The sequence below is a fragment of the Saimiri boliviensis genome, chromosome 12 (assembly GCF_048565385.1).
Source record: "Saimiri boliviensis isolate mSaiBol1 chromosome 12, mSaiBol1.pri, whole genome shotgun sequence".
Classification (NCBI taxonomy): domain Eukaryota; kingdom Metazoa; phylum Chordata; class Mammalia; order Primates; family Cebidae; genus Saimiri; species Saimiri boliviensis.
In genome coordinates this window covers 52,601,959-52,622,464 of record NC_133460.1, presented here as the reverse complement: position 1 = coordinate 52,622,464, position 20,506 = coordinate 52,601,959, and the positions used below count along the sequence as shown (strand labels likewise).

Sequence of the window (20,506 nt, the reverse complement as noted above, 5' to 3'; positions counted from 1 at the left end):
TGTGCCTTCTGGGGGAGAGATCGTTGACAATCTTCTCAGTTCCTTATGGTAACTGATTTTTCCATCTCTTCTCCAGCCACAGCAAGGATCAGCGATTGTGGCTATTTCATGGGGAATATCTGAAGAGAGACAGCTACAGGGATGTCATGGGGCTGCATGTCATGTGGTTAAACAGTATGGGTCGTGGGGAGCTTTGGCATTTGAAGGGCTCTCACAGGTTGTGATGTCTGGGGGAGCATAGCTGTCACTCAGGTAGGCATTGCTGGGCTTGGCCACCTTTAGGTAGACAATATCATAAGTGTTCTTCAGGGCTGCCACAGCATCTTGATGCATGACATCCTCCAACCCCACGCTGTTGACCACCAGGATCTTGTCTCCAATCTGCAACCTCCCATCCTTATGGGCAGCACCCCCTTCGATGATCTTTGTTACATAGATGCTGTTATCTCCTGGGATGTGCTGGTTCCCTATGCCCCCTTCGATGCTGAAGCCAAGACTTTTGGGCCCCTTGATGAGCTTGATCTCCATGACCTTCTCAGCCGGGGGCTTCCAGCACATGACATAGAGGTGAACGATGGAGCCTGCCTCTTTGAGGGCCTCCACTGCTGCTGGGTGGGTCACCTCACGCATGTCCACTTCATTTACAAACAGGATGTTGTCGTTGACCCTGAGGCGGCCATCCTGGGCCGCAGCCTCACCAGGAATGATCTTGGTGATGAAAATGGACGGATTGTCACCGATATGTGGGTTGTCAGTGCCACCTGCGATGCTGAAGCCCAGACCTGAGTTATTCCTCTCCAATGTGATCTCCTCATATTCCATCTCTCCCTCGGTCCCATTCACATATCCTAGGGCTTCTAGGATATCTGTGTTGACAATCACAGGGGGAGAATTGGCCTGGCCTATTTCTCCTCTGTGGGACCAAGGTGTTTCCAGACCCCCAAACGCCCCCTCCCCGCTAGATGAATAATTGTTAAAAGATGAGCAGTGTTTTCTAGACAGAGGAAGCATGAGGAAAGGGTCTCTGATCCTGGAATGCCTTTTATGCCAGGAAGAAAGCATGAATCGAAAGGATGAAATGGCAAATGTTGTGGTAGACTATTGGACTATTCCTGCAGCTCAGAAAAGTGGCCTGGAAATAAGAGATTTGGCTGATATTCTGTTATGGTGGTAATTAAGGCAAGAGGGAGGGTTTGGGGCAAGCTCACCAAGGGAACTCTGTAGAATGAAGAATAGTAAGTCTTCTCAGGGAATGCTTAAATCCTAGAGGTCTCTGGGGTAGGTAAGACAGAAAGTCCTGTTATTTGCCATGTAGACAGACTGTTGGGTGTCGGGGAATTAATGCTGGTCACCCAAAGGGTTGTGCAGCTTTGTCTACCATTGTTAAATGAGGCAGTGACCTGGCTCAAATACTTTTCTCTTCACACCCCTATTTGGAAGCTATGTATTTTGCTTGCTCTTCCCATTTAAAATCGTAATCCAGGCCGGGCGAGGTGGCTCAAGCCTGTAATCCCAGCACTTTGGGAGGCCGAGGTGGGCGGATCACCAGGTCAAGAGATCGAGACCATCCTGGCCAACATGGTGAAAACCCGTCTCTACTAAAAATACAAAAATTAGATGGGTGTGGTGGTGTGCGCCTGTAGTCCCAGCTACTTGGGAGGCTTGAGGCAGGAGAATTGCTTGAACCCGGGAGGATGAGGTTGCAGTGAGCCGAGATTGTGCCACTACACTCCAGCCTGGTGCCTGGCAACAGAGCGAGACTCTGTCTCAAAATAAATAAATAAATAAAATTTTTAAAAAATCGTAATCCATTCTATTCCACCCCCGTGAGGAAGCTTTTGGGTAGAAAAGTGTGTGGAGGAATAAATAAGTTGATGTGTATCAGGTGTGCAAACTTTAGTGCGCATCAGAACCCCCTGGAAGGCTCATTAAAACAGATCGCTGGGCACCACCCCAGGAGTTTGATTCAGTAGGTCTAAGGTGGAGTTCAATAATCTGCATTACTAACACGTTTCCAGGTGATGCTGCTGTTCCGGAGACTACACCCAGAAACTACCTTAATTCACTCTAAAATGTAGCTGATTGGTTTTTGCTCTGGAATAGGAACTCCTTAATAAGTTTAAGATATTGATCTGAACCCTAGTAATTGCCCCAAATACTTAATACTATGTGTGTTTAATGCTCTAGCACACGAGGGGAGCCTAGAATCACCTAACAACTCCCTTTGGGAGTGATTCTGATTAGTGCATCTCCAGTTCCGACTAAGATTTCCCACAAATATTAATTATTTTCACAGGAGGCTAATAAAAAATGCCGTCTTTGCCGGGCGCGGTGGCTCAAGCCTGTAATCCCAGCACTTTGGGAGGCCGAGGCGGGTGGATCACGAGGTCAAGAGATCGAGACCATCCTGGTCAACATGGTGAAACCTCGTCTCTACTAAAAATACAAAAAATTAGCTGGGCATGGTGGCACATGCCTGTAATCCGAGCTACTCAGGAGGCTGAGGCAGGAGAATTGCCTGAACCCAGGAGGCGGAGGTTGCGGTGAGCCGAGATCGCGCCATTGCCCTCCAGCCTGGGTAACAAGAGCGAAACTCCGTCTCAAAAAAAAAAAAAAAAAAAAATGCCGTCTTTGTCCCCAGAAAATACCTGGAGGACGGCATTTCAGAGGCAAAGAGGCCGTACCAGCTTCCCAGTCTCAGCCCTTCTCTGCCGCCCACCACTGAAGGGGCCCCAGCTACCCCCGGGAGTGCTGCAACTTCCTAGGTGACTTGAGGCAGCCTTAAAAGGGATTGGCGCAGGGTCCTTGCGACAGAGAAATGTGATTAAAAATCAGCTGGGCCACCCAAAGGGAGCGTCTTTTCCATCAGGTGGAGCCGAGGGGCGGGGTTCAGGGACAGCCCCTTTCCGGCGCCGCCCTCTCCCGCCCGGGGGCGTTCCCGGCTGCAGCCGCGATCCTAACGGGCTCGCGAGACGCCCCGCCCTCCCTGTGCTCGCCCCCGGCTCCATTTTGCAGACGACCAGGTTTGGCTGTGACGCTGCTGCCGGGGTCAGGTGAGGCGCGGCGCCCCCCTCCCCTTCCCAACTCCTCGTCCGCCTCTGTCGTCTCGCCCCCAGCCTGCTCGGTGTGCCGCCGTCCCAGAGCTGGTGGGACGCGGCGGCAGGGCTGTGTGGACCTCCCGGATGGCTGCGACTCGGTGTGCGCGTTTCGGAGCCGGGCTGCCGGCCAGGGTGTGTTGGGGTGGCGTGGGTGAGGCGGCCGGCCCGGCTTGCAGGAAAACTGGAAGCCCTTCGGTTTGTACGGAAATCCCGGGGGCCAGTGGCGCCCGGCCCTCGGGCAGGTGGAGGGGCTGAGGCCGGAGCGTGGCCCAGCCGCCTCGCGGGAGGCCTAGTAGGGAAACGCACGGGCAGTGCTAAAAGCCGTCTGGCTGGTTGGTGGTGGCTGTACTTTCCGGTGACACAGCGAATTTAGGGAAACTTGGGAAATTTTTACTGTGCTTAGTGAACCAGGCCAAGGTTGTACCCTGACTCTTGTTTACAGTTCTTGGAAACTATTCTAGAATAGCATTCCAGATTTGATTCCTGTTCCCCAACCAGCAGCAAATGTGTGTTGAAATTACCTTATCCTGTGCAAACACTGCCCAAGGAAACCAAGATACAGAGGTAGATGGCTGATGTCTACCCTAAAGTGACAGAAATGACGCTATCTTCGACTGCCTTAAATGCCCTAATTTTTGCTAGCTGATAGCCAGCTAATCTGCTAAATGTGTCTGAATTAGTTGATGAGTGTAATGAGTTACCTTCCAGGCAAGAAAAATGTTCCAAGCACTAAATAGGTAGAAGTGATAATTTTGGCCACTGCAAACTTTCAGTCCTTTTCAATGAGGACTGCCTTTCAGTCCTCACTGGTGGGTGGCTACCTACCTGTCGGTGCAGAGGACTAGCCATGCCTCCACTTTCTTTCTCCAAATCGCTGATTTAAACTATCCTACTGGTTTTGCAAAGTTGTATTCGCTGTTGCTTATCTTCAGTCACCCTTCCTGTTTTGTGTGTTCCCCCCACCCATAAATTTGCAACAGCTGCCTCTTGGGTTCCTGGGCTTCATGCCATCTATGAGAAACAGTGAGACCCAGCCCTTTTACTAACTGACTCACTGGGTGGAGATGGTTTGGAGAACCAGGAATGATTTTCTAGTTTTTTGAAAGTGGTTGCTAACAGAAAATGTTAAAAAAGAAGAAGAAGAAAAAAAAAAAGTAGTTCTGGTTCACCAGTATATATTTATCACTTGGGCAAAGTTAAGAAATTTGTCTGGTTACTCTGGGCATTACTTAGCTTTTTACAAAAACTTTAAAAATCTGCCTCTTGAATAGGTGATATATGCTCATTTCTAAAAGAGCTAAAGGTACATTGAAAAGTAAGCCTCCGGCCGGGCGCGGTGGCTCAAGCCTGTAATCCCAGCACTTTGGGAGGCCGAGGCGGGTGGATCACGAGGTCGAGAGATCGAGACCATCCTGGTCAACATGGTGAAACCCCGTTTCTACTAAAGATACAAAAAATTAGCTGGGCATAGTGGCACGTGCCTGTAATCCCAGCTACTCAGGAGGCTGAGGCAGGAGAATTGCTTGAACCCAGGAGGCGGAGGTTGCGGTGAGCCGAGATCGCGCCATTGCACTCCAGCCTGGGTAACAAGAGCGAAACTCCGTCTCAAAAAAAAAAAAAAAAAAAAAAAAAGTAAGTCTCCTCTGTTGTGTCCCAGCTCTTCATCCAGGAAGCAGTCACTGTTTCCTACTTCCTTGAGTGTCCTTTCAGAAATACTCTATAGGTCAGAATCAGTGCATTTTTTACATATATGGCTGCAGATTATGCAGTTTTTCCCTTTGCTTTTTTTTTTTTCCACCTAATTTGTGTTAGAGATGGTTTCATATATGGGTAAAGAAAACAAAAAAGCTGACTCATTTTTAATAACCGCGTAACTTTCTTGTATGGCTTTCCATAATCTATTTCACCTGTTCCTCCTTTTTTAAAAATTTCAGCAGCGGCTGGGCACAGTGGCTCAGACCCGTAATCCCAGCACTTTGGGAGGTTGAGGTGGGTGGATCACTTGAGATCAGGAGTTTGAGACCAGCCTGGCCAACATGGCAATACCCTGTTTCTACTAAAAATACAAAAATCAGCTGTTTGTTGTGGTGTGCTCCTGTAGTCCCAGCTACTTGGGAGGCTGAGGCAGGAGAATTTCTTGAACCTGGGAAGCTGAGGTTGTAGTGAGCCGAGATAATGACACTGCACTCTAGACAGTGACAGAGTGAGACTCTGTCTCCAAAAAATAAAATAAAATTTCTGTAGCATTTGGAGTACAAGTGGTGTTTTGTTACATGAATGAATTACATGGTGGTGAATTCTGAGATTTTAGTCACCTGAGCAATGTACACTGTACCTAATGGGTAGTTTTTTTATTCCTAACTCTCTTTCACCCTCCCCTTTTTGAGTCTCTAAAGTTCGTTATAGCACTTCGTACCTATGCCTTTGCATAGTCATAGCTTAGCTCCCACTTATAAAGTGAGAACATAGAGCTTTTTGTTTTCTACTCCTGTGTTACTTCACCTAGAAAAATGGCCTCCAGCTTCATCCAAGTTGCTGCAAAAGACATTATTTCATTCCTTTTAATGGCTGAGTAGTATTCCATGGTGTATAAATACCACATTTTCTTTATCCACTCATCAGTTGATGGGCACTTAGGTTGGTTCCACATCTTTGTAAGTGTGAATTGTGCACTATAAATATATATGTGCAAATGTCTTTTTCATATAATGACTTCCTTTACATTGGGCAGATAGCCAACAGTGGAATTTCTGGATCGATGATGTATCTATTTTAGCTGTTTAAGGAGTCGCCATACTGTTTTCTGTAGAGGTTGTATAGCAGTGTAATAAGTGGTCCCTTTTCCCCACATCCACACCAACATCTATTATTTTTTGACTTTTTTATTTTTGAGACTGAATCTTGCTCTTGTTGCCCAGGATGGAGTACAATGGCCTGATCTCAGCTCACTCCAACCTCCACCTCCTGGGTTGAAGCGACTCTCCTGTCTCAGCTTCCTAAGTATCTAGGTTACAGGCATGTGCCACCACATCTGGCTAATTTTGTATTTTTAGTAGAGACAGGGTTTTTCCATGTTTGTCAGGCTGATCTCGAACTCCTGACCTCAGATGATCCATCCACCTTGGCCTCCCAAAGTGCTGGGATTACACGTGTGAGCCACTGTGCCCAGCCGTATTTTGATATTTTAATAATGACCATTCTTGTAGGAGCAAGGTGGTATCTCATTGTGGTTAGTTTGCATTTCCCTGATGATTAATGATGTTGAACATTTTTTTCATGTTTGTTGGCCATTTGTGTATCTTCTTTTGAAAAATGTCTATGTCCTTTGCCCACTTTTTAATGTAATTTTTTTTTCTTTGTGATTTGAGTTCTTGTAGATTCTGGATATTAGTCCTTTGTTGGATGCATAGTTTGCAGATATTTTCTCCTATTCTGAGGGTTGTTTATTACTCTGTTGATTATTTCTTTTGCTGTGCAGAAGCTTTTTAGTTTAGTTAGGTCCCATTTATTTATTTTTGTTTTTGTTGTATTTGTTTTTGGAGTCTTAGTCATGAGTTCTTTGCCTAGGCCACTGCCTAGAAGACTTTTTCCAGTGTTGTAGAATTTTTATAGTTTCAGGTGTTATATTTAAGTCTTTGATCAACTTGAGTTGATTTTTGTATAGGGTGACAGTAGGGATCCAGTTTCATTCTTCATGTGGCTAGCCAGTTTTCCTAGCATCATTCATTAAATAGGGTGTTGATTCCCCAGTTTTTGTTTTTGTGTGCTTTGTTAAAGAGCAGCTGTCTATATGTATTTGGCTTTATTTCTGGGTTCTCTATTCTGTTTCATTGGTCTATGTGCCTACTTTTATACCAGTACCATGCTGTTCTGGTAGCTATAGGCTTGCGGTATATTTGAAGTCTGGTAATGTGATGTTTCCAGATTGTCTGGAGGAAAAGGAAGAATTTTAGGATTGTTCTAATTCTGTGAAAAATGATGTTGGTATTTTGATGGGAATTGCATTTAGTCTCTAGATTGCTTTGGGCAGTATGATCACTTTCAAAATATTGATTCTTCCAGTTCATGAGCATGGGATGACTTTCCATTTGTTTGTATTGTATATGGTTTCTTTTGGCAGTCTTTTGTAGTTCTTCTTGTAAAGATCTGTCATCTCCTTGGTTAAGTATATTCCTAGGTATTCTATGTTTTTTGTTTTTTGTTTTTGTAGCTGTTGTGAAAGGAATTGAGGGCCAGGTTTGGTGGCTAACACCTATAATCCCAGCACTTTGGGAGGCCAAGGTGGGCGGATCACCTGAGATTGGGAGTTTGAGACCAGCCTGACCAACATGGAGAAACCCCATCTCTACTAAAAATATAAAAAATTAGCCGCACGTGGTGGCACATGCCTGTAATCCCACCTAACTCGGGAGGCTGAGGCAGGAAAATCACTTGAACCAGGGAGGCACAGGTTGCAGTGAGCTGAGATAACATTGCGCTCCAGCCTGGGCAACAAGAGTGAAACTCTGTCTTGAAAAAAAGAAAAAAAAGGAATTGAGTTCTTTATTTGATTCTCGACTTGGACATTGTTGATATATAGCAGTGCTACTAATTTTTGTACATTGATTTTCTAACCTGAGACTTTACTGAATTCGTTTATCAAATCTAAAAGTCTGTGGGAGTCTTTAGGATTTCCTTGGTATACAGTCATATCATCTGCAAACAGTCATAGTTTGACTTCCTTTTTTCCAATTTGGATGCCCTTTTTTAGCTTTCCCTTGACTAATTGTTCTGGCTAGTACTTCCAAAACAATGTTGAATAGGAGTGGTGAAAGTGGGCATCCTTGTCCTGTTCTTGTTCTCAGGGGGAATGCTTTCAACTTTTCCCCATTCAGTATGATGTTGGCTTTGTTGCATATGGCTTTTATTATTTGAGTTAGGTCCTTTCTGTGCTTAGTTTGTTGAGAGTTTTTATCGTAAAGGGGTGCTGGATTTTGTTGAATGCTTTTTCTGCATCTATTGAGATGATCGTGTGGTTTTTGTCTTTAATTCTTTTTATGTGATCTATCACATTTATTGACTTGGATATGTTAAATCATTCCTGTATCCCTGGGATGACACCTGTGCCTTATTGGTGGACGTTCAGATGGTCTTTAACTTTTTCCTATTACAAAAATGCTGTAATGAGTAGCCTTGTACATATATAATTTTGTCCTCTTGCAAGTATTTCTATAATATATATTCCTAGAAATGGAATTGCATTCTAGTCTTTTATATAGTTATTCTTCAAAATGTACCAAAATCCACTTTCTTAAAATTGCTTTAGGCCAGGCTCGGTGGCTCACTCTTGTAATCCCAGCACTTTGGGAGTCTTGAGATGACCGGATCACCTGAGGTCGGGAGTTCGAGACTAGCCTGACTAACATGGTGAAACTCTATCTCTACTAAAAATACAAAATTAGCTGGGTGTGGTGGTTCACACCTGTAATCCCAGCTACTCAGGAGGCTGAGCCAGGAGAATCGCTTGAACCTGGGAGGCAGAGGTTGTGGTGAGCTGAGATCGTGCCATTGCACTCCAGCCTGGACAACAAGAGCAAAACTCCATCTCAAAAAAAAATTGCTTTAATTTTTATTATATGCAGATAGTCTTTGCCTTATTTTCATTCTTGTTGACATAATTCCTCTAGGCTTTTGTGTGTGTGTGTGTGTGTGTGTGTGTGTGTGTGTGTGTGTGATGGGATCTTGTTCTGTCACCTAGGCTGGAGTGCAGTGGTGCAATCTCGACTACTACAACCTCTGCTTCCCGGGTTCAAGTGATTCCCCTGCCTCAGCCTCCTGAGTAGCTGGAACTACAGGCGTGCACCACCACGCCTGGCTGATTTTTTTATATTTTAGTGGAGATGGGGTTTCACCATTCTGGCCAGGATGGTCTTAATCTTCTGACCTCGTGATCTGCCTGCCTTGGTCTCCCAAAGTGCTGGGATTACAGGCATGAGCCACCTCACCCAGCCTCCTCTAGGCTTTCAAAGGTAAGATTTAATATAGTAGCTAAAGAATTTAGATATAGGTCTTGTCACTGGAACAATTCTTTGAGACTTAGAAATTTAAATTGCTAGCCGGGCGCGGTGGCTCAAGCCTATAATCCCAGCACTTTGGGAGGCCGAGGCGGGTGGATCACGAGGTCAAGAGATCGAGACCATCCTTGTCAGCATGGTGAAACCCCATCTCTACTAAAAATACAAAAAATTAGCTGGTCATGGTGGCGTGTGCCTGTAATCCCAGCTACTCAGGAGGCTGAGGCAGGAGAATTGCCTGAACCCAGGAGGCGGAGGTTGCGGTGAGCCAAGATCGCGCCATTGCACTCCAGCCTGGGTAACAAGAGCGAAACTCTGTCTCAAAAAAAAAAAAAAAAATTTAAATTGCTTATGCAGTCTTTGGTCCTGTAACTGCTTATTGCCTTTCAAATTACTATTAATTTATCTCATGATTATTTTCAGATTTTTTTCCTTTATTTCGACCTGACCCTTTTATCCTTGGTCTGTTTACTCTTTCATTTCCTTTCCCCTTTCTTTTCCTTTTCTTCCTCCCTCCCCTCCCCTCCCCTCCTTCCCCTCTCCCCACTCCCCTCTCCTCCCCTGCTTCCCCTTCCCTCCCCTCCTTCCCCTTCCCTCCCCTCCTTCCCCTTCCCTCCCCTCCTCTCCTTCCCTCCCTCCTCCTCCCCTCCCCTCCCCTCCCTCCCCTCCTCTCCTCTCCTCTCCCCTTCATCCCTCCCCTCCCCTCCCCTCCTTCCCCTTCCCTCCCTTCCCCTCCTTCCCTTCTCTCCCCTACTACCCTCTCCTCTCCTCCCCTCCCCCCTTTGAGACAGGCTGGAGTGCAGTGATGCAAACAAGACTCACTGCAGCCTGGACCTCCTGGGCTCAAGCAATTCTCCCACCTCAGCTTCCTGAATAGTTTGGACTACAGGTGTGTGCCACTGCACTGGGTAATTTTTATTTATTTTTTATTTTTTATTTTATTTTTTTTTTGAGACGGAGTTTCACTCTTGTTACCCAGGCTGGAGTGCAATGGCACGATCTCGGCTCACCGCAACCTCTGCCTCCTGGGTTCAGGCAATTCTCCTGCCTCAGCCTCCTGAGTAGCTGGGATTACAGGCACGCGCCACCATGCCCAGCTAATTTTTTGTATTTTTAGTAGAGACGGGGTTTCACCATGTTGACCAGGATGGTCTCGATCTCTCGACCTCGTGATCCACCCGCCTTGGCCTCCCAAAGTGCTGGGATTACAGGCTTGAGCCACTGCGCCCGGCCTGCACTGGGTAATTTTTAAAACTTTTTTGTTGGGACGAGTCTTACTGTGTTGCCCAGGAGGGTCTTGAACTCCTGGAGTCAAGCAGTCCTCCCACCTTGGCCTCCCAGAGTTTTGGGATTATAGGCATGAGCCACTGCACCCAGGCTATCTGACCATTCTTTAGAGCTTTTGCCCCTCCTTTACTCCTTATACCAACCAGGCTTAGAAAAGAAAAAAGCGAAAAAAAATTTATCCTGTCCCTGTTTTTACATCCAGCCCTTTGGGATCCCAAATGAGTATTTTAGAATTAACTGGGTCAGTTTTCATATCATTTTATGTTTCTTGACTTATAGTCTTGATTCAGTCTTTGTGCACTTATTCTCAATTCAGCACATTTTTAGCTTTTATCCTGTGTTTCTTTCATAAGGGACACAACTTACTATCTCATTTTCCTATACTATGTACTCAAAAGGCTGAATACTTTTTCTCAATCTTTCTATCAGCGCCTAGGACAGTGCATATTACACTGATGGCTTTCATAAATTTGAGTTGGATTTATTTGGCATCTTGATAGAAAAGAAATATGAATCATTTATAGCTGTATTGATGAAAAGTGCCAAAACATACATTTAAACATTTAGAAATTAGGTGTAGATCTAGAAATGCCAAAGTATTCTGGTATCAAAGTGTGAATCACAGACCTGCAGAATCCACATCACCTGAAAGCTTTAGAAATGCACAATCTCAGGCTGCATCCTGAAGCTACTGAATTAAAGTCTCTATTTTAACAAGAGCCCTAGGGATTCTTGTTAAAGTTTGAGGCTGGGCACCGTGGCTCACCCCCGTAATCCCAGTACTTTGGGAGGCCAAGGCAGGTGGATCACTTTTGGTCAGGAGTTCAACACCAGCCTGGCCAACGTGATGAAACTCCATCTCCACTAAAAATACAAAAAGTAACCAGATGTGGTGGTGTGCACCTGTAGTCTCAGCTACTTGGGATGCTGAAGCAGGAGAATTGCTAGAACCCAGAAGGTGGAGCCTTCAGTGATCTGAATTTGTGCTCCTGCACTCTAGCCTGGGCAACAGAGCAAGACTCCATCTCAAAAAGAAAACATTGAGAAACACTATTTTAGTTGACTACGTTGTTTAAAGAAGGAAGAGAGAAAACTTGAGCTAGATAAGTCAGGAGGGGTGAGTAAGCCCAGGCTTGAGGGCCAAGTCAGTTAAGAATGGCTTAAGCAAAGGAATGCTGGGAATGGTTCAAGTGGTAGAGATTTCATGTTGAGGGTTAGGTGTTGGTAAGAAGTGAATTAAATAGGTAAATAGAGGCTGGGTGCAGAGGCTTATGCCTGTAATCCTAGCACTTTGGGAGGTGGAGGCAGGTGGATTGGAGTGAACCCAGAAGTTCAAGACTGGCCTGGGCAGCATGGTGAAACCCCATCTTTACTAAAAATACAAAAAATTAGCCAGGTGTGGTGGTGTGTGCCTGTAGTCCCAACTATTCAGGAGATTGAGGTGAGACGATCATCTGAGCCCAGGAAGTCAAGGCTACAGTGAGCTGATGTCACGCTGCTACACTCTAGCCTTGGTGATAGAGCAAGAACCTATCTCAAAATATATACATATAATAACAATAATTGGAGCCAGTACTAAGGAGATATGAATGTTAGACCAATTAATTTTCATTTGGTACTACAGCAGTAGTCATTCATGATTTTTGAGCTGAAGAGCAATTTGCTGAAAGAGCAGAATTTTAGGAAAGTTTAGTGACAGTGATGAAATTGGGAGGGTGGGGGAGTATAAGGAAGAATATAAATAGAGAAGCAGTTTTGTCTGGGCAAGGTGGCTCATGCCTGTAATCCTAGCATTTTGGAAGGCTGAGGTGGGCCAATCAGAAGATCAGGAGTTCAAGACCAGCCTGACCAATATGGTGAAACCCCATCTCTGCTAAAACTACAAGTTAGCCAGGCATGGTGGCAGGTGTCTGTAATCCCAGCTATTCGGGAGGCTGAGGCAGGAGAATCACTTGAACTGTGGAGGTTGCAATAAGCCGAGATTGCACTACTGCACTCCAGCCTGAGTGACAGAGTGAGACTCTGACTCAAAAAAAAAAAAAAAAAAAAAGGCAGTTTTAGTAAGATAGGCATCAAGTGATGAAATTTGGTCTAAGTATATGACAGAAATGACAGGGAGACATTTCAAAGGACAGATAGAAAAATACTGAGTTTCTTGCTATACTGGAGAATTAGGTAATTTAAGTAGTGGTGCTGTTGACAGAAAAAGGATGTTAAGAGTGGCATGGTGGAGAACGATGAGTATTTTCTTTTACACCAGTACGGAAGTCCTCCTGACTGACTTCTGTCTTAATCTGCTCCTTCTCTCAGTCTGTTCTGGTCATCATCCATCTCATAGTTAATCCCACTTTTGCCTTGCAAATAACATTGTTTTACTTTCTTGCCAATCTCTGTCTGGCACCTTTAAAAACCTAGTTTAAGCCTTTGATCATTCATTTACTCTCCACTTGTAGCAGTGTTTTCTTGTAGATGGCAAATAAGTGATTACTGACTTTATATAGATATATTTGTCAGGTATATTACATCTGATCACTAATAGTATTTTAGATTTTTTTTTTTTTATACAAAGTCTCGCTCTATTGCCCAAGCTGGAGTGCTGTGGCATGATCTCGGCTCACTGCAACATCTGCCTCCTGGGTTCAAGCAATTCTCCTCCGTCAGCCTCCTGAGTAGCTGGGATTATAGGCACATGCCACCATGACTGGCTAATTTTTATATTTTCAGTAGAAACAGGGTTTCATCATGTTGGCCAGGCTGGTCTCTAACTCCTGACCTCAGGGAGACCCACTCAGCATTTTTTTTTTTTTTTTTAAATTTAAATGAAGTCTTACTGGGTCACCCAGGCTGGAGTGCAGTGGTGTAATCTTGGCTCACTGCAACCTCCGTGTTCCGGGTTTAAGCTATTCTGCCTTAGCCTCCCAAGTAGCTGGGATTGCAGATGACCACCACTACAACTGGCTAATTTTTGTATTCTTAATAGAGACAGGATTTCACCATGTTTGCCAGCTTGGTCTCTAACCTCAAGTGATCAACTTGCGTCGGCCTCCCAAAGTGCTGGTATTACAGGCATGAGCTACTGTGTCTGGCCCTATTTTATTTGATCAGCCTAAGAGGGTATTTATTCTTTTGAATGTTTGGTTTTTTTCCCTGTTTATTTGCATTTGCTTTAGGTTAATAGTGTTTTCTTCAGATGCAAAAGACATATGTAGGGATATTTGTTTTTAACCACATTAGCTCCATTCATTAGCTCCATGAGCTGTCTTTTCAAAAATGGACAGGAGAATAATGAATCCCCATGTACTCATCACCCAGTGTGAATAATTATCAACTCCTGACTATTTGTTATGTCTAAATTCCTGCACTTTATCTAATATTCCTGCATATTATTTTGACACAAGTATCTGACATCATATCATTTTGTCTGTAAATATTTAGTGTATATCTCTAAAAGATCAGAATACTTGAAAATCAAAATACCATTATCACATCTAAAAAAATAGTAATATAATATCTTTTTTTTTTTTTTTTTTTTGAGACGGAGTTTCGCCCTTGTTACCCAGGCTGGAGTGCAATGGCACGATCTCGGCTCACCGCAACCTCCGCCTCCTGGGCTCAGGCAATTCTCCTGCCTCAGCCTCCTGAGTAGCTGGGATTATAGGCACGTGCCACCATGCCCAGCTAATTTTTTGCACTTTTAGTAGAGACGGGGTTTCACCATGTTGACCAGGATGGTCTCGATCTCTCGACCTCGTGATCCACCCGCCTCGGCCTCCCAAAGTGCTGGGATTACAGGCTTGAGCCACCGCGCCCGGCGTAATATAATATCTTAACATCACTTGATGTGCAGGTTGTTTACTTTTCCAAATGGAAATGAAGAACATAACTTTCAAACTCTGGTACAGACTGCAGTTTTTTGTTTGTTTGTTTTTTGAGAAGGAGTTTTTTTTTTTGTTTTTTGAGAAGGATTGCTCCAGTGCCCAGTCAGGAGTGCGGTGATGCAATCTCGGCTCACTGCAATCTCTGCTTCCTGGGTTGAAGTGATTCTCCTGCTTCAGTCTCCCGAGTAGCTGGGATTACAGGTGCCTGCCACCACGCCCAGCTAATTTTTTGTATTTTTAATAGAGACAGGATTTCATCATACTGGCCAGGCTGGTCTTGAACTCCTGACCTCGTGATCCACCACCTTGCTTCCCAAAGTGCTGGGCGTGAGCCACCACGCCCGGCTGCCTATGTTCTTTTACTTAATTCTTACAACAACATCCTTAAGTAGGTACGTTCATGTTCCATTTTATAGATGAAGAAATGAAGGCTTAAAAAGGCTAAGTAACGTCCTTTGAGAACCTAAGTAATTTGCCCATATTCACACTAGAAATCCAGGATGTTAGATGACAAATTCTGTTGGCAGGGCTGGTGAAAATGCAAATTGGTACAACCCCTGTAGAGGGGAATTGGCAGTATCACATTCACCTTTACTCCTTGTCTCAACAATGCTATTTCTAGGAATGTACCCCAAAGATAATATTGGCAAAATATACAGAGAGATACCTGTACATGGCTGTTCATAGCAGAACTGTTTGTAATGGTTAAAAGACTAGAAACAACTCAGATGTCTGCCATTAAATAAGCCATGATACATCCACACACGCTGAAGTACTATGTAGGTTTTTTGTTTGTTTTTTTGAGATGGAGTCCCACTCTGTTGCCCAGGCTGGAGTGCAGTTATGCAGTCTTGGTTCAGTGCAACCTTGAGCTCCTGGGTTCAAGCAATTCTTGTGTCTCAGCCTCCCCAGTAGCTGGGACTACAGGCACCTGTCACCACACCCAGCTAATTTTTGTATTTTTAGTAGAGACAGGGTTTCACCTTCTTGGTCAGACTGGTCTCGAACTCCTGACCTCAGGTAATCCACCTGCCTCGGCCTCCCAAAGTGCTGGGATTACAGATGTGAACCACCGTGCCCGGCCTTTTTTTTTTTTTAAAGAGAGATGAGGTCTCACTCTGTTGCCCAGGCTGGAGTGTAGTGGTGCGATCCTAGCTGACTGCCGCCTTGAAGTCTTGGGCTCAAGCGACTCTCCTGCTCAGGCTTCCAAATAACTGAGACTACAGGTGCACACCACCATGGCCAGCTAATTTGAGGAGTTTTCTATTTAAAAGTGTGCTGATAGTAAGTATACTTTTAAAATAAAAGTAAGTAAAAAAATTGGCTTAAAGAAAAACAGGTTGGCCAGGCATGGTGACTCATGCTTGTAATCCCAGCACTTTGGAAGGCCGAGGTGGGTGGATCACCTGAGGTCAGGAGTTCAAGACCAGCCTGGCCAACATGGTGAAACTCTGTCTCTACTAAAAATGCAAAAAATTAGCCGGGCGTGGTGGCAAATACCTGTAATCCCAGCTACTCAGGAGGCTGAGGCAGGAGAATCACTTAGACTTGAGAGGCAGAGGTTGCAGTGAGCCGAGATTGCGCCACTGCACTCCAGCCTGGGCAATAGGGCAAGACTCTGTCTCAAAAAAATAAAAAAAAGAAAAATAGTGCATAAATAATAGTACTGGTAGAATTGAGATATGACAAATATTGTATGGCATGACAAAGTTGGAACCTTTACTAGGCTATACTGATTCCATTGGTATGAATGATGAAATAAAGAAGCATTTAATAAGCTTTGCTTATATCCCTAATATCCACATTTTATTGCAGCCTCTTTTGAAAAAGAAATATTTTACATAAAACCGTGTGTGTGTATATGTGTGTATGTGTGTGTGTATGTGTGTATCTGTATGTTTTCAAAGGCCTTAACTATGATAAGAAAGTACAGGCCGGGTGCGGTCGCCTATGCCTGTAATCCCAGCACTTTGGGAGGGAGGTGAGCGGATCACCTGAGGTTGGGAGTTTGAGACCAGCCTGACCAACATGGAGAAACCCCATTTCTACTAAAAATACAAAGTTAGCTGGGCGTGGTGGCACATGCATGTAATCCCAGCTACTTGAGAAGCTGAGGCAGGAGAATCGCTTGAACCTGGGAGGTAGAGGTTGCTGTGAGCCAAGATCATGCCATTGTACTCCAACCCGGGCAACAAGAGCAAAACTCCATTTTAGGCTGGGCGCGGTGGCTCAAGCCTGTAATCCCAGCACTTTGAGAGGCTGAGGTGGGTGGATCACGAGATCGAGAGATTGAGACCATCCTGGTCAACATGGTGAAACCCCGTCTCTACTAAAAATACAAAAAATTAGCTGGGCATGGTGGCACGTGCCTGTAATCCCAGCTACTCAGGAGGCTGAGGCAGGAGAATTGCTTGAACCCAGGAGGCGGAGGTTGCGGTGAGCCGAGATCACGCCATTGCACTCCAGCCTGGGTAACAAGAGCGAAACTCCATCTCAAAAACAAAAACAAAAAACTCCATCTTAAAAATTACAGAGAATTTTTTTTATTGTTGTTACAGAATGTCATACCCAGGCTATCCCCCAACAGGCTACCCACCTTTCCCTGGATATCCTGTAAGTATTACCACTTAAAATACTAAAATATTTCACATCCTTAAAACAGGTGTTGTTTGGGACTGGACCATGTCAGATCTTATAGATATGCTAGAGCAAGGGTCATAAACTCAAATGCTCAGAGGTACTGAGTAGAACAAGTGAGTGAAGGCAGTTGTGTGGGGGACTAGAAAGATGTTGCTTCATCTGTGGAAAGTTGGCAGGTGCTTAGCACTATCCCTATGTAGCCATAGAGGGAGGCACACTCAGTGTTGCTAGATAATTTAGCCCTTCAAGTAAAGTCAGAAACTTGGGTTCTATGTGAAATTGCCCTAAGTTTCAAAATTTAGGAGTTAGCTTTAAAAAATGTTAACTGCTCTATGACCCAATAAAACATGGATATAAGCTAAATCCGTCCCTTGAATCACTGGTTCTTTTTTTTTTTTTTTTTTTTTAATACCCTTGAGTCATAGTATCACTGCGTCTTAACCTTTATGTTAGAATGTTCAAAATATTTAAGGGTGTGGCTTAACCCAGAGGTAAATTGCAGTGAATTTATAGTTCTGAGACTTGGAGTACATTTTATAAATGTGCTACTAAGTTTCACCTTGTTGATAGCTATACTACTGTGAGGACTAAGAGCTGAGCCATAAGTAAGAATTGTGCATTTTAGGTTTTTTGTTTGTTTGTTTGTTTTTTGAGACGGAGTTTTGCTCTTATTACCCAGGCTGGAGTGCAATGGCGCGATCTCGTCTCACCGCAACCTCCGCCTCCTGGGTTCAGGCAATTCTCCTGCCTCAGCCTCCTGAGTAGGTAGGATTACAGGCACGCGCCACCATGCCCAGCTAATTTTTTCTATTTTTAGTAGAGACGGGGTTTCACATGTTGACCAGGATGGTCTCGATCTCTTGACCTCGTGATCCACCCGCCTCGGCCTCCCAAAGTGCTGGGATTACAGGCTTGAGCCACTGCGCCCGGCCTTTTTTTTTTTTTAATTATTATTTTCTTTTTTTGAGATAAAGTCTTGCACTACATCCAGGCTGGAGTGCAGTGGCATGATTTCAGCTCACTGCAGCGTCTGCCTCCTGGGTTCAAGTGATTCTCCTGCCTCAGCCTCCTGAGCAGCTGGGATTATAGGCGCCTGCCACCATACCCGGCTTATTTTTGCAGTTTTAGTAGAGATGGGGGTTTCACCATGTTGGCCAGGCTGGTCTCAAACTCCTGACCTCAAATGATCTGTGCATTTAGGCCTCCCAAAATGCTGGGATTACAAGTGTGAGCCACTGCACCTGGGTGCATTTCAGTTTTTTTATTTTTTATTTTTTTTGAGATGGAGTCTTGCTCTGTCACCAGGCTGGAATGCAGTGGTGCGATATTGGCTCACTGCAGCCTCTGCCTCCTGGATTCAAGCAATTCTCCTGCCTCAGCCTCCTGAATAGCTGGGATTACAGGGATGTGCCACCAGTCCCAGCTAATTTTTGTATTTTTAGTAGAGATGGGGTTTCACCACGTTGGCCAGGATGGTCTTGATCTTCTGACCTCACGATCTGCCTGCCTTGGCGGTCCCAAAGTGATAGGATTACAGATGTGAGCCACCATTCCCAGCCCGCATTTCAGTTTTATACTCATAACTGTGGGTCCGCTATCGAACCCTGGGAGAATTGGAAGAGGGGTTTATACAAGTTTATGATAATAAGTGTATCCTTATGCATAGTGATTATATAGCTCTGGTGAATTTATCATAGGAGAGATGAGAATTATGGTTATGTGCCCAAGTCTCGGTATATTAAACCGGGCTCTAGGAACCATTTCAGTCAGTGTAGGCTTGTTGCTAAAACAGACAACTCCCAAATTTCAGTGACTTCACAATGAAAAAAATGTATTTTTTTCTTCAGTTTCCTATAAGTCAATGGTGGCTAGCGGGTGGGTGGGATGAAGCTTTGTTTCATGTAATGTTTTGGGTTCCCAGGCTCCTTCCTTATTCTCTAGCACTTTGGAGTCCTCTACTGGATCCTCTGCTTAAGGTGGCAAATGAAGGAAGAGAGAGAGCATGGAGGACTGGGCAGAGGTTTTCAGGGGACAAGTTTAGGAAGTAGTATACATCACTTCTGTCTGCATTCATTCACTGATACTCATTCACATAGTCCAACCTAACTGCAAGGGGCTCTGAGAAATGTAGTCTCTACAGCTTTGTGGCCTGGGGAGAAAGAGTTCGGTGAACATATAACAATCTCTTCCACTCTGCATACTGTCTGCTTTGAACTATGAAGGTCCAAAATGTCACAGTCTGTGTGTGATGTAATATACAGGTTATCTTTTTTATTTTTAAATATTATGTAACAGATCCAGATGTGTTGCAAGAGAGCCTCAGATTCCTCTCTTTAGGGTAGAAAGGAGGATCTTTCTCATATTTGTAGATACTGGGAAAATGAAGGAACTAAGTTTTGTTTGTTTTTCTTGAAACCTTGAGGTTTGTAAAGAACCCCGTTTTGACTCCCAAATAGAGAAGCAGACCCCTCTTGCCCGACTCAAGTAGATAATTCTGACAAACAAGTGTCCTTACAAACTGGTATACTGATAAACTAGTATAAGATACCAGGATTTCAGCTGGGCGCAGTGGCTCATGCCTGTAATCCTAGCACTTTGGGAGGCCGAGGCGGGCGGATCACTAGGTCAGGAGATGAGACCATCCTGGCCGACATGGTGAAACCCATCTCTACTAAAAATACAAAAATTAGCTGGACATGGTGGTTCAGTCCTGTATATCCAGCTACTCAAGAGGCTAAGGCAGGAAAATCGCTTGAACCCAGGAAGTGGAGGCTGCAGTGAGCTGAGATCATGCCAGTGCACTCTAGCCTGGAGGACAGAGTGAGATTCTGTCTCAAAAAAAAAGATACCAGGATTTTTTTTTTTTTTTTTTTTTTTTTTTTTTTGAGACGGAGTTTCACTCTCGTTACCCAGGCTGGAGTGCAATGGTGCGATCTCGGCTCACCGCAACCTCCGCCTCCTGGGCTCAGGCAATTCTCCTGCCTCAGCCTCCTAAGTAGCTGGGATTACAGGCACGCACCACCATGCCCAGCTAACTTTTTTTTTGTATTTTTAGTAGAGACGGGGTTTCACCTTGTTGACCAGGATGGTCTCGATCTCTCGACCTCGTGATCCACCCGCCTCGGCCTCCCAAAGTGCTGGGATTACAGGCTTGAGCCACCGCGCCCGGCCAGATACCAGGATTTTTAATGGGACTTTTAAAAAGTAAAAGAATGAGCTAGACCTTAATAGTAACCTCTGTTTGTTCCTTATTTTTAGATGGGTCATGTTTCTCTGTGATCACTTTTGTTTAAAAATTATTCTGATTTTTCAGCCTGCAGGTCAGGAGTCATCTTTTCCCCCTTCTGGTCAGTATCCTTATCCTAGTGGCTTTCCTCCAATGGGGGGAGGTGCCTACCCACAAGTGCCAAGTGGTAGCTATCCAGGAGCTGGAGGCTACCCTGCGCCTGGAGGTTATCCAGCCCCTGGAGGCTATCCTGGTGCCCCACAGCCAGGGGGAGCTCCATCCTATCCCGGAGGTGAGTTATGGATTGTGGAATTAGTAATGATT

At 44.7% G+C, this 20,506-nt stretch overlaps 1 protein-coding gene and 1 pseudogene across 5 annotated transcripts in view; one reads left to right on the top strand and one right to left on the bottom strand.

Annotated features, from left to right (window-relative positions):
* Positions 1-101: 101 nt before the first annotated feature.
* LOC104653180 (disks large homolog 4 pseudogene) lies at positions 102-1,062 on the bottom strand (annotated as a pseudogene).
* A 1,906-nt stretch (positions 1,063-2,968) lies between these two features.
* Positions 2,969-20,506, top strand: part of ANXA7 (annexin A7) — a 41,058-nt gene continuing 23,520 nt past the window's right edge. For 3 of the 5 annotated variants that reach the window (XM_039478031.2, XM_039478032.2, XM_039478036.2), the window contains exons 1-3: positions 2,969-3,053; positions 16,875-16,929; positions 20,270-20,474. In XM_039478031.2, the coding sequence (XP_039333965.1) occupies positions 16,876-16,929; positions 20,270-20,474 (259 nt within the window). In that variant the 5' untranslated portion in view covers positions 2,969-3,053; position 16,875. The remainder of the gene's footprint in view (positions 3,054-16,874; positions 16,930-20,269; positions 20,475-20,506) is intronic. The other 2 variants (XM_039478034.2, XM_039478035.2) reach the window with 2 other exon arrangements.